At 44.2% G+C, this 12,793-nt stretch overlaps 1 protein-coding gene across 19 annotated transcripts in view; it reads left to right on the top strand.

Moving 5' to 3' along the window:
- PDE4DIP (phosphodiesterase 4D interacting protein) overlaps nt 1–12,793 on the top strand; it is a 250,860-nt gene that overhangs the window by 221,838 nt on the left and 16,229 nt on the right. For all 19 annotated transcript variants that reach the window (XR_011259665.1, XR_011259622.1, XR_011259624.1 and 16 more), the window contains 7 exons: nt 177–329; nt 2,298–2,483; nt 5,396–5,647; nt 6,695–6,826; nt 7,495–7,614; nt 8,735–8,924; nt 9,504–9,628. Coding sequence is in view for 15 of the 19 variants with exons in the window: in XM_069602460.1 (XP_069458561.1) it covers nt 177–329; nt 2,298–2,483; nt 5,396–5,647; nt 6,695–6,826; nt 7,495–7,614; nt 8,735–8,924; nt 9,504–9,628 (1,158 nt within the window). In the remaining 4 variants the exon portion in view is untranslated. The remainder of the gene's footprint in view (nt 1–176; nt 330–2,297; nt 2,484–5,395; nt 5,648–6,694; nt 6,827–7,494; nt 7,615–8,734; nt 8,925–9,503; nt 9,629–12,793) is intronic.

Consider the following 12,793-nt stretch of genomic DNA (forward strand, 5'->3'; position numbering starts at 1 on the left):
CTCAGGTGGTTTTTCTCACTGAAGGAGCAGTCTGCAAGTAAGGAATGAAAGCTGCTCACAGTGCTTGTGCTTGGTGCTTTCCCTGAAAACAAGGCTCTGCCCTGATTAAATTGTAAGATCAGATTCCAGTTCTTTGTAGAATACCAAACATGTTCTTTCATTCATGGGTTTTGTAGATTCCATCCATCATTCGAGTCATTCTGCTGTACTGTCTTCCAAACCATCAGCAACCAGTTCATCTCAGGGGGTTAAGGCCGAACCCAGCAGCAACCCTATCAGCTTCCCAGCTCCCCAGAATCCCCCCAACGAGGCCAGCCAGGCCCATCCAGGTATGCACTAGCCAATGGGGCAGGGGCTTCATCTCCTCTCACTCAGCTTTGACTTTTCTTCAGGGACAAGAAAAGCACCATTAGGAGCTTAGATACATTGGATCCTGGACAAAAATCAAGAGACCATTTAAATTCACTATTAGGGTCTGACTAGTCTTTAACTACTGTAGAAAAATAAATAATCCACATCAGACTTTGATCTGCATACCAATTTTGACCAGTCATTGGCTAATCATTTTAAAAGAATCATCTTCATTTCTTTCTCTCATTTCACCCTGGGAATCAAAGAGGCAAAATGTTTCTCTCAGGATTATTGTAGCCAGAGAGCAAAAAGAAATTTCCCTCTGCTGCTCCCTTGTATGATTTCCCCATTTTATCTGCAGAGGAGCCTCTGTAGTTGGTGGGACTATTTCCTTCATAGCTGAGGATGCTTCAGTATCCTTAGAAGGGATTCTGTTCACATTACATTATCTTTCATGGTTTTATGAATGGGTTGGTGGTCCTTGATATATATATGGTGTATATCTTGGACCGACAGAGTTGTATATTTCATTTACCTGCCTCAGGTTAGTTACCAGGGGGTGTATTATCCAATCACAGCTCCACACTAGCAAGGGCACAGGACAGGCAAACCTTATTCTCACCTGCTGCCCCCCAACAAAACGGGCTGGCTGGCTGCCTTTAGTGTGGTTGCGGTAAGGCTGCATTCAGTAGAGATGCCTACAGAAGAACGACACTTTTCTTCTGCTGTCCTTGTCTCTCTTGAGAGCAAGTCAACCAAATCTTAAGGAAAAGAATGTGTCCAGCTCTTTCTGGGCTCAAAGTTTCTGGGCCTAAATTTCCAGCTAAACCAGGAAATCATGGGGAAAAACCATTTGCCAAGCACTGTAGACATCTCTGTGAATGCTTTGGGATTAAAAAGAGCAGAAGGTCGAAGGTTTTAGAATCAGAATGCCTCCCTGAAGGAGGCCTGGGCTGTGACACTTGGTAATTCAGGGGTCTTGTACTGCTCTGGTACTATGTCAGCATCCTGGGATAAGGGATGTTTTTCAGAATGTGATCACCATCTTCTGTGTGAAACAGTCTCCACAAGTCTAGACGTCTTGGTTTCTGCTCCCTCTGTGGACTACATGCCTGTCAACTGTTTTTAGGAAAAGGAGAGAGATTCAAACTTCCCAGGCTTCCTGAAGTCTATAGATGGGCTGCATAATGATCACTTGTGAAGTTTTTTCTTTTAAAAAAGTTTCTGCCAGAGTTTATGATTCAGTAGGTTTGCAGCAAGGATGGAAGAATCCACATATGTTAAGAATTTTTCTTAAACTATTTGAATGTCCAGACAGATTTGCATGCCACTGTGTCTAAGTCAGTTTGCCAAGGCTTTTATTTTTCCTTTGGTGAATGAGCGCGGTGGTTTGGGATTCTCACGTTTGCTTCCATCAGCCTTGAATCTCATGCCTCAGTCATGCCAGCGTCCCCACCCTCCTAGCCTACTCCTGTCCTCCTCAGGGCGAGTCCTGTTCTTTCAGGAGTTCTAGGTATGGGGGAGTCTTGTCATGGGGGCCAGGACTGGCCCATGCTGGCAGCAGCACCCCAGGGCCCCTGAGAGCACTCAGGCGGAGCCATCCTGACTTGCCATGCCCGGGTGGCTAGGATGGGGCTCTCACGGCTGCCTGAGCTATGGTAATGCTACCTTGCCTTTTTATAACCAGCTGTTTTCAAGATGAGCATAGAATGTGAATGCAGGATAGCCCTGGCAGGGGAGAGGAAGGAGGGAGTGAGATAAGTCAGCCTCTTGGGTAGCTGTGCTCCCCCTTGGCCATCTTAGTCATCACCACATTGAATGACAGACACTCCCCAAGGAGACACCTGGTCAGGAAATAGTTCCACCTTCTCAATCTTTTACCCATTCTTTTCTCTCCCTTTCAGTCTAATGACTTATGTCCTTTCTCCCTAACTTTCTGTTTCTAGGCCTTCATTTCCAATCCATACCCACGCTGGTTAGCCTTCCCCAGGCACCACTGCCCTCAGCTCCACCCAGCTTCCTGCCTTTCAGCTCTGCTGGCCCTCCCCTCCCTGGCTGCTGTGAGACACCCATGGTCTCCTTGGCAGAGGCTCAGCAGGAGCTGCAGATGCTGCAGAAGCAGTTAGGAGAAAGTGAGCACTTCCTGCTGCATTTGTGTGCTTGTGAATGGTGGACCCACACTGTGTGTCTCTGCATGGCTTTGGCTGGATGGCAGAGTTTTAAAAATAACACAGGGGTACACGCTATCAGTGGACGATTGAGGGAGAGCTGCGCTTGCTGTTTTTGGAAATATATTTGCTGTTATCTTTTTTATGTGTGTGTTTCATCAGTTAGTAGGTAACTAACGATCCTCCTATGTGAAATAAGAAAAGAACTTCACATGATGAATTTGCCCTCTAGTAGTGCTTTAAAAAAAACTAGAAAGCAATTTGAAATTACCTTGTAACCATGGTCTGTGCCTGTAAAGAAGAACTTGGATGGGCAAGAGATTGATGGTCACCATACAGAGAGTGTCCAATGACCTAAGACCACAGCTGGGAATGTGTACAGCTTGAGCCCCATTTAGACCACATTAATATCCCTGAAATTGGATACACTGTCTACTCTAACATTAGTTTGATTTCTAGCTAGACTGAGATCATTTTTAAGGAGAGTCTGCACAGTGTTCTTGCCTGGAGAATCCCAGGGACGGCAGAGCCTGGTGGGCTGCCGTCTGTGGGGTCGTACAGAGTCGGACACGACTGAAGCGACCTTAGCAGCAGCACATGTTCCTTCCAGCAGGCAGTGAGGTCTAAGAGGCTACTTTCTGCTACCAGTGTTACACAGGTATAGCAACCTAAGTACCTACCAACGTGAACATGGTCTTACCTTGTATGACAGAGCCAGGGCAGAGAACTAAAACTCAGAGAGTGAGGTTACTTGATCAAGGTCACTAGTAAGGGGGAGAAATGGACTTGAATTTGGATCTTTTGCTCCTGGTTCCATGTTTCCATTATACCTTCTCCATCTAGAATGGTTTTGTTACAGTCCTGCTGAGAGCACAGGCTGAGCTCAGCTGAACAATGCTGGAGGCCCCTTGCAAAAGTCTTTTCTCTCTTTAGAGATGACAGGAAGGTGCTGTTCTCTCTGAACTAGAACTTGCTACCATGCTACCACAGCAGATCTGGAACCAACAATTGACGGATAACAAATCTGTTCCATGCCGAAAGGCAAAAGTGTTCACTAGATTACTTTTCTTTTCCTCACTTCCTTTTCCTTCGCCTTTCCGCTTTATCACATTGTCTTTGCCCAAAGGGAAAGACAGGAAGAAGAGCACCATGCATGAAATGGTCTGCTGATGCAGGTTGAACTGGAGTCACAACCGGTCTGTTCCATGGGCCAGATTTTGGATGGTCCAGCCTTGGCGAGAAAGGCTGTAGCCCTTTCTTTGCCTTGTTAAGCACAGTCCTCTCCAAACAGTTCATCAGCTCTCCTCCTTTGCTTTAAACCAAGCTTCTGAGTGGATAGTGGTGCATGGCAGCTTCTCAGGTCTCTGTGGAGCTAAAATCTTCTTGTGCAAGTGTCTGTCTGGTGTTTTTGCATGGTTTAGGGCATGCACTCTGTATTGTGTGGCTGGGGAGACTGGATCATGAGACTACTGATCCCTGTTACTGATAGATTTGAAGCCTCCTACGATCTTGGTGAGAAAGTAAGCTGAGTGTCAGCAACCACTGATTTCCCCCTTTGCCTTGTGTGGGGTTGGGTTGAAAGTGGTGTGGACTAGGTAGGGAGACACGTCTCTTTTAAATCCTGGACTGTAATTTGGATGCTTACACGTTTCATCCTCCTCCTTAATTTCCAGTGATCCTAATGAATATCTAGTATTTTTCAAACTGAGGAAGGGGAGATACTTGACAATACTTCTCAAACTTTCCTGCCTATTAGAATCAGCTAGGACGATTTTAAAACATTCAGTGCACAAGCTGTACCACATACCAATTAAGGTCAAATCTCTGGGGAACCAGGTACCAGTGCTTGCTTTTACATTGTCTCGGATGATTCCAGAATGTAGCCAAATTTGAGAACAGTTATAAATAAGGATCAAAATTGACAACTGCCAACTACATTAATCCCTTAAAGGGGATTGGCTTGGTTGGAAGAAACCAGGACCTCACTCCTCACTCCTATTTCTTAGGCAGAGCTACCTGTTTACTCTGCTGCTCGTGTCGATAATCCCTGGAAGAAAACAGTCTTCTGAAAGTGAATATTCTGAACTATAGCCGGTTCACTTCTTTCCCTCTCTCACCCAGCTGGGATTATTTTTAAATAGAAGCGGAGATGATGGGAAGGCCCATGATTTCACAGGATCTATGAAGGCATCAGTCTATGAAATGAAAGGTCCTACCTCCCCTATGGGAGAGTGTTCGTGACTCTTCAGATACAAGTGATGATATTTCAGTTCCTTGAATCGTGTTGAGTAAGATCCAAATCACCCCTTACCTCACACAGAACCTCCCCCAACCTCAGCAAAACATTCACTTGAGTGACTGGGGCCACCATTTTAGCTGGATTGATGTCCCCTTCCTTTTTTGACAACCCCAAAGGAAAATTGGGAAAACTGGTGAGTGACACACTCACTTTGGCTTCCGGAACAGCAAGTACTCCCAGAAACACACACATTCCTGTTCACAGGTGTGCTCAGTGCTATGGCCCATCACACTCTTACCCCCTGACTTTCCCAGGGAGGTCTACCCAGGACCTTCCCTGGACTCTATCAGGAGGCATTATCATAGGAGCCAGGATTAGGGCCACAGGACTTTCCTTTTGTGCACATGGCTGACTTTAGGATGCTTTGTTCACCCCCTACCTCTTGTGTCTCATGCTAGCCAATACAAGGGGTTAGGGTTGCAGCTTCTGGGTGTCAGTCTTCATCTCACTGGTATTCCGCAGCCGACTGGGACCTCAGCCCGTGTGTCCCTTCAGTGTCTGTTCTTCTCAGTCACACGTTTCCTGGCTGATCCTTGTGTTCTGCTAGTGCTTCTCACTCGTGTTTCCTTCTGCGCAGGTGTCACCAGTGTTCATCCTGCTTCTCCGGCCACACTGCCAACCAACCCTCCAGAAGCCAGATCTTCCCCCTACCTCAACCCTCCCCAGCCCCTCTGTCCTCTGAGGAGCACCACGGAACGGGGCAGAATCCTGGAGCCTGGGTACCTGGGCAGCAGTGGCCAGTGGGACATGATGAGGCCTCAGAAAGGGAGCATATCCGGGGACCTATCCTCAGGCTCCTCCATGTACCAGCTTAACTCCAAACCAACAGGTAAATACGAAGCCGAGCAGGTCAATTGTTTCTCTAAACCATATGAAACCCCTTACATTTACCAGTTACCCTGGTAACTGTACATGTACACTTACAACTCCCTTACATGCACCCCTATATGGGAGGAGGCCCATGGGGCTTGCTTAGCACCAGCTGTCCTGTGTTTGAAATCAAATTACTCTTTTTAAGGGTAAAAGTGACAGGTTATTTAATTTTAAACCTTTTTTTTTTGTATTGGGGTATAGCCAATTAACAATGTTGTGATAGTTTCAGATGAGCAAAGGGACTCAGTGATACATACACACGTACCCATTCTCCCTCAAACTCCCCTCCCATCCAGGCTGCCACATAACGTGAACAGAGTTCTGGATGCTATATAGTAGGTCCTTGTTGGTTATCCATTTTAAATATAGCAGTGTGTACATGTCCATCCCAAATGCCCTAACTATCTCTTTCCCCCAACCTTCTCCCTGGCAACCATAGGTTTGTTGTGAGTTTGTGAGTCTCTTTCTGTTTTATAAGTAAGTTCATTTGTATCATTTCTTCTTAGAATCCACATATAAGGGATGTCACATGGTATTTCTCCTTCTCTGGCTTCACTCAGTATGACGATCTCTAAGTCCATTCATGTTGCTGCAGTGGCATTATTTCATTATTTTTTTATGGCTGAATAACTTTCATTTTTCACTCTCATGCATTGGAGCAGGAAATGGCAACCCACTCCAGTGTTCTTGCCTGGAGAATCCCAGGGACGGGGGAGCCTGGTGGGCTGCTGTCTATGGGGTCGCACAGAGTCGGACATGACTGAAGCGACTTAGCAGCAGCAGCAGCAATATTCCACTGTGTGTGTGTGTCTGTGTGTATACATTTTGGTGGAGCCAATTCACTCTTTAAACAAAGTCACCTGAGCTCCCATATGCCCATGAGAGAGGACAGTGATGTTTAGGGATCTTGCTGAGAGGCCACTGGCAGAGCCCCCCTAGTGGGCCCCACTAGCAGACAGGATGCTCCATCTCCACCTCCTCCTGTCCTTCTGGGTGGCTGCAGGGGCTGACCTGCTAGAGGAGCATCTTGGTGAAATACGGAATCTGCGCCAGCGCCTGGAGGAGTCTATCTGCATTAATGACCGCCTGCGGGAGCAGCTGGAACACAGGCTCAGCTCCACTGCCCGCGAAAGCGGTAGGAGAGGCCCAGGGCCTCCTATTTCCGATCTAATTGGGGAGAATCTGAAGGTTGCCCCAGAGAAGAGAGTCACAGATTTCAAAGCACTGTAGTCTGCTTTCCTCCACTTGCTCCTTACAGTCAGCAAGGCAGGGGCAAGGACCATTCCCCTCCCTTTGTTGCTGTAGCTGAGCTCAGAGAGTAACTCTCCTCACTGCAGATCTAACAGATCTGGTCCCCAGAATCCTCTGGCTTCTTGTTCACCCTCAAGCTGCTCATTTGCTGCCTGCTGACTTCTGTGCCCTGGTTCTGTGATTGGCATGTGGTGGAGCCAGGTCTGCAAAGCCTCCCACAGCCGCTTACCAAGGTGGCCTTCCTGCCCACACTCTCCCCCAGGCTGCTGACACTGGGAGGCCAGCCTTTCCAAACACCCTTGACCTGTCCACACTGCAGCAGGAGCAGCTATTTAGGGAATAGAGCCTCCTGAACAGCTCACCCAGGGCACAGGAAATGCATGCAAAGAACCCATGCAGAGGAGCCACAGGAAAGCCAGGCGTTCGGCTCAGGACGCGAGTCTCAGAGTTTTCTGCTGGGTTGGGACAGTGTCTTTGGAGACAGAGAGTGAACAAACAGAGAGCCTCTGTTACCCAAACGTGTAACTTACCTGCTTGCACTTCCCCGAACAGGCTCAACCTCTAACTTCTATAGTCAGGGCCTGGAGTCCACACCTCAGCTCTCCAATGAGAACAGAGTCCTTAGGGAAGAAAACCACAGGCTTCAGGCTCAGCTCAGTCATGTTTCCCGAGGTGAGTGCCAAAAGTCACAAACTGTGGTCAGTGTTGTATCCCTTTCGTCCCTGGCTACACCCATCACCAATTGGAGAAGCAAAGAGAGGAGGTGGAGAGAACAGAGCTACTCAGACCCACCAACATCAAACTCCCATAGCTTTTCTCACTCTAGAAAGGGCTATTTCCTGACAGTGCCCAACCATGGGCCTTCAGACGACTAGGCTCCAGGGAGGAGGAGCTTTAGGAAATCCACTTCTGTGCAACTCACTTGCAGTAATTCAGTCATTAGCTATCAAACTAGACACCAGTTAGTGCCTGTCCTACCTCCCCACAACTCACAGCTAGTTTGGACCCAGGAAAGGGAGGAGCAGGAGGCCTATACACCCCCTCAGGTTCTTCCAAGACCTCTCTGAAGCTCCCTGTGTCCCTCTCGTGCTGATGTGCTATCTGATGTCTCCTCTCCATCTCCCTCCTTACACACTCAGGGCTCCTCTTTGGTACCCGGTCCTCATGACTGTGTCTGGAGATGCTATAAAAACATCTTCCAGAGCTTTCTCAACACTAGTGAGTGGGCATCTATGTGTAGGCATCATTTCCTTTGGGGCTTGGGCAGGGCAGGGGGTGGTGGTGGTGGGCGGTGACCTTAATTGAGTTAATGAAATCAATGTATTTTCAATCACAAATTATTTTTATTTACAAATATTTATTGAATAGCCAAATAGACAAAGAATAGTGGCTAAGAGGATTAAGCCCAGAATGAAATAATGCTTGCAGGAAAGGAAAAAGACATTCAGAGAGGTTTCTACATAAGCTTCTTGATCCTTGGCAAAACTCACGAGTGGATTATTACATAGAGGGTATGTGAGTACTTAGAAAATAGAGTTAGGAAGTAGAGTGTGTTCCCTAAAACCAAGGCGGGCCATACTGAATCACAGCAGCAACCTCTTTCTGCAGAGAAAGAGGCTCCCACTTCTTGGAGTGTGTGGATGTAACAGTAGACACTGGCTTTGCCTCCCCGGCAACATAAGCTGGCCTTCCTTTCACCTTAGTTCTGTTTGTCGGGATGGATGTGCTTGGGCTTAATCTTCCTGCTGACCTTTGACCCTACAATATAAGTACTCCTGTGTCCTGCTACCAGAGCACTCCCAGGAAACAGAATGCCTGAGGGAGGCTCTGCTGACCTCTCGATCCCGGCTTGAAGAGCTGGAAATGGAGCTGGAGCACCAAAAGGTAGACCGGCAGCAGTTACTGGAAGACCTGAAGGAGAAGCAGCAGGAGATCTTGCATTTCCAGGAGGAACGACTGTCTCTCCAGGAGAAAGACTCCAGGTTAGAGGGAGCCCGTTGAAGATGGCCCCATTTTCAGATTTAGAAAAAGGGACATTGGCAAGTCAGTGAATGGTCATTTTCGGAAACCTCAATATCCCCTCTGCTATTTCAGATTTATGGGTAACTTTGAACAGAAGGAATGACTTCTCTAGGAATGACTTTTTCACTCCAAAGTTAAGAGAGTAAAACCCTCATGTAAGGCTTCAGCATATCAGATTCTGGAGAGAGTACTTCCAATGAGTTTTAGGATATTAGTCCCCTCATCACCTAGGAGGTCTACACCAGCCTTGGTGCTGCTTCCCTGCATAAACCCTGTAACTGCTGGACAGCATGACAAGACACGGTGGGGCAGTAAGAACACCAGGTAGTGTGTCCCAGGTGTGATAGCTAACAGCACAGTTCTAAGCAAAGGGACTTTTCTGAGCCTCTCTTGCCACATCTGTAAAATAAAGGCAGTGGTTTTCATGATACCTCAGTTGACATCTAGGGCTAAAATTCTATGATGCAAAAGTTGGCTCAGAGCCTCTTGCCCTGATGGCAATCCACCTGCTCAGTGGACCCTTGCTTCTCCCTTGCCAGGCTGCAGCATAAGCTGGCCCTCCTGCAGCAACAGTGCGAACAGAAACAGCAGCTTTTCCAGTCCCTCCAGTCAGAGCTACAGATCTATGAGGCACTTTATGGTGACTCCAAGAAGGGGCTGAAAGGTATGTTTTCCCTTCTTCCCCACCCTGTGAGCTTCTTGTTCTTGCTAAAGCTTCCAGTGAAGTCTTTACCTTGGGAGTTCCGGAGATCTTGGAACTTACTTTGTTCTATCTGAGAAAAAGCCTCAGTCATTGAGGATCCCAATAAGAAGGGGGGAACACTCACACACAAAGCCCAGATGCTGGTGACAAGAGCAAGATTCAGCCTACAGATCCTTAAAAACAGGCTATAAGAGTCAAACTTCACCTACCTGGATGGTCTGAGACAAGTTAATCAAAGTCTAGATTATACAGTGATTTAAAAAAAATGCAAAGAACCATTCTGGTGGTGCCATCATTTGAAAACTTCTCAGATGCGAATTCTGATCACCCAGGCAGAGATTGTTGCAGACAACCAGCTCCCAAACTGACCTTTCCCCAAGTGAGAAAAAAGTTTTCTTTAAAGACATTTTTATTCTGGGTATAATTAATTTATCAGAAAAATAATTTGCATATATTTCTCTAAGTCCTTTTAGTGTCTTTGAAAGACAGCACTTTTTAGATTTTATTGAACATCAGATTTTTTCTTTTATTATTTATGCTTTTCTTTATGTCCTAGTGAAGAAAGCTTTGTCTATCTCAAGGTCATGAAGATTTCCTTGTATTTTTCTTCTTGAAGTTTTATAGTTTTTGCTCTTATGTTTAGGCCTGTGTTTCATTTTGAATTAATTTTGTATATGATGTGAGAAAAAGGTTAAAGTTCTTTTTTCCCCATATTGATATCCAGTTTTTCCAGCACCATTTGTTACAAAGAATGTCCTTTTCCCATTTAATTACCTTCGCAGCTTTGTTGACAATCAACTGACCATAACTTCTGTTAGTAATACTTTATAATTTTTGGTATATTCATCTTTCATATTTTAATTTTTACATAAATATTTCTCATGTGTGGGATAACACTTTCTTTCATTTCAACTGCCAAGTAATTTTTTTGCTAGGATATAGGAACACAATTGATTTTTCATCACCACAACCACCCTCAAATTGCTTGCCATCTCCACTGAAAAACAACTGCCAAGGCAAAAAAATCACTTGCCAATATATGTGAGTGTATTTCTGACTTCTTCACTCTGTTCCATTAATCAATATGTCCATTCTTCTAACAAGCTGTCTTCATTGTTAGAGTTTTATAGTAAAATCTGAATTTGTTTGGGTAAGTCTTCACACTTTGTTCTTTTTTTTCTCTTTTAAAATTAAAAAAAAATTGGAGTATATTTGATACACAATGTGTTAGTTTCAGGTATACAGAAAAGTGATATAGTTAGACATATATCCATTCATTTTCAGAATCTTTTCCCATATAGGTTATTACAGAGGATGTTTATGTTAATACCAACCTCCTAATTTATCCCTCCCCCCACCTTTCCCTTTTGGTAACCAGAAGTTTGTTTTCTAAGTCTGTGAGTCAGTTTCTGCTTTGTAAATAAGTTCACTTGTATTCATTTTTTAAGATTCCATATATAAGTGATATTATATTTGTGTTTTTCTGTCTGATTGACTTCACTTGGTATGATATCTCTAGGTCCACCCATGTTGCTGCACATGGCATTATTTCATTCTTTTTTATGGCTAAGTAATAGCCCATTGTATACATGCACCACATCTTTAATCAATCATTTGTCAATGGACATTTAGGTTGCTTCCATGTCTTGGTTATTGTAAGCATTAACGCTGTGAACATTGGGGCACAAGTCTCTTTTCCAAGCATGGTTTTCTTCAGATATATGCTCAGGAGTGGGATTGGTGGATCATATGGTAGCTCTATTTTTAGTTTTTTAAGGAACCTCCATACTGTTCTCCCTATGGCTACACTGAATTCTCACCAACAGGAAAGGAAGGTTCCCTTTTCTCCACAACCAATCTAGCATTTATTGTTTGAAGATATTTTGATGATGGCCATTCTGGCCAGTATAAGGTAATACCCCATTGCAGTTTTGATTTGCATTTCTCTAATAATAAGCCATGTTAAGCATCTTTTCGTGTGGTTTTTGACCATCTGAAATGTCCTCTTTGGAGAATGTCTATTTAGATCTTCTGCCTATTTTTTGATTGGGTTGTTTGTTTCTTTGACATTGAGCTGCATCAGCTGTTTGTATAATTTGGAGATTAATCCCTTGTCAATCAATTGATTGCAAATATTTTCTCCCATGCTGTGGGTTGTCTTTTCATTTTGTTGAAGGTTTCCTTTGCTGTGCAAAAGCTTGTTAAGTTTAATTAGGTCCTATTTGTTTATTTTGGTTTTCATTTCTTTAATCTAGGTGGATCCAAAAAGAACTTGATGAGATTTATGTCAAAGGGTGTTCTGCTTAGGTTTCCCTCTAAAAGTTTTATAGTATCCAGTCTTACATTTAGATCTTTAATCCATTTTGAGTTTGTTTTTGTGTATGGTGTTAGAGATTTCTAATTTCTTTCATTTACATGTAACCATCCAGTTTTCCCAGGACCACTTATTGAAGAGACTACCTTATATACATTGTAGAGTCTTGCTTCCTTTGTTGTTGATTAATTAATCATGGGTGCAGGGGTTTATTTCTTGGATTTCTAGCCTGTTCTATTGATCTGTCTTCGTACCAGTACCATACTGCTTTGATTACTGTATAGTCTGAAATCAGGAGCCTGATTCCTCCAGCTTCATTTTGCTTTGTCAAGATTGCTTTGGCTATTTGGGGTCTTTTGTGTTTCCATACAAATTTTAAGATTTCTATCCCAGATCTGCAAAAAATTTCATTGGTAATTTTATAGGGGTTGCATCAAATCTGTAGATTGCCTTGGGTAGTGTAGTCATTTTAACAATACTGATTCTTCTAATCCAAGAACATGTTATATCTGTCAATCTGTTTGTGTCATGTTCAATTTCTTTCATCAGCATCTTATAGTTTTCAGAACATAGGTCTTTACCCTCCATAGGTAGGTTTACACCTAGATATTTTATTCTTTTTGATATGATGGGAAATTAAATTGTTTCCTTAATTTCACTTCCTGACCTTTTGTTGTTAGTGTATAGAATTGCAAGATATTTCTGTGTATTAATTTTGTATCCTGCAACTTTACCAAATTCATTGATCAGCTCTAGTTTTCTGGTAGCATCGTTAGGATTCTCTATGTGTAGAATAACCAGTTTATCCTAAA

Source organism: Ovis canadensis, chromosome 1 (genome assembly GCF_042477335.2).
Source record: "Ovis canadensis isolate MfBH-ARS-UI-01 breed Bighorn chromosome 1, ARS-UI_OviCan_v2, whole genome shotgun sequence".
NCBI classification, from domain to species: Eukaryota; Metazoa; Chordata; class Mammalia; order Artiodactyla; family Bovidae; genus Ovis; species Ovis canadensis.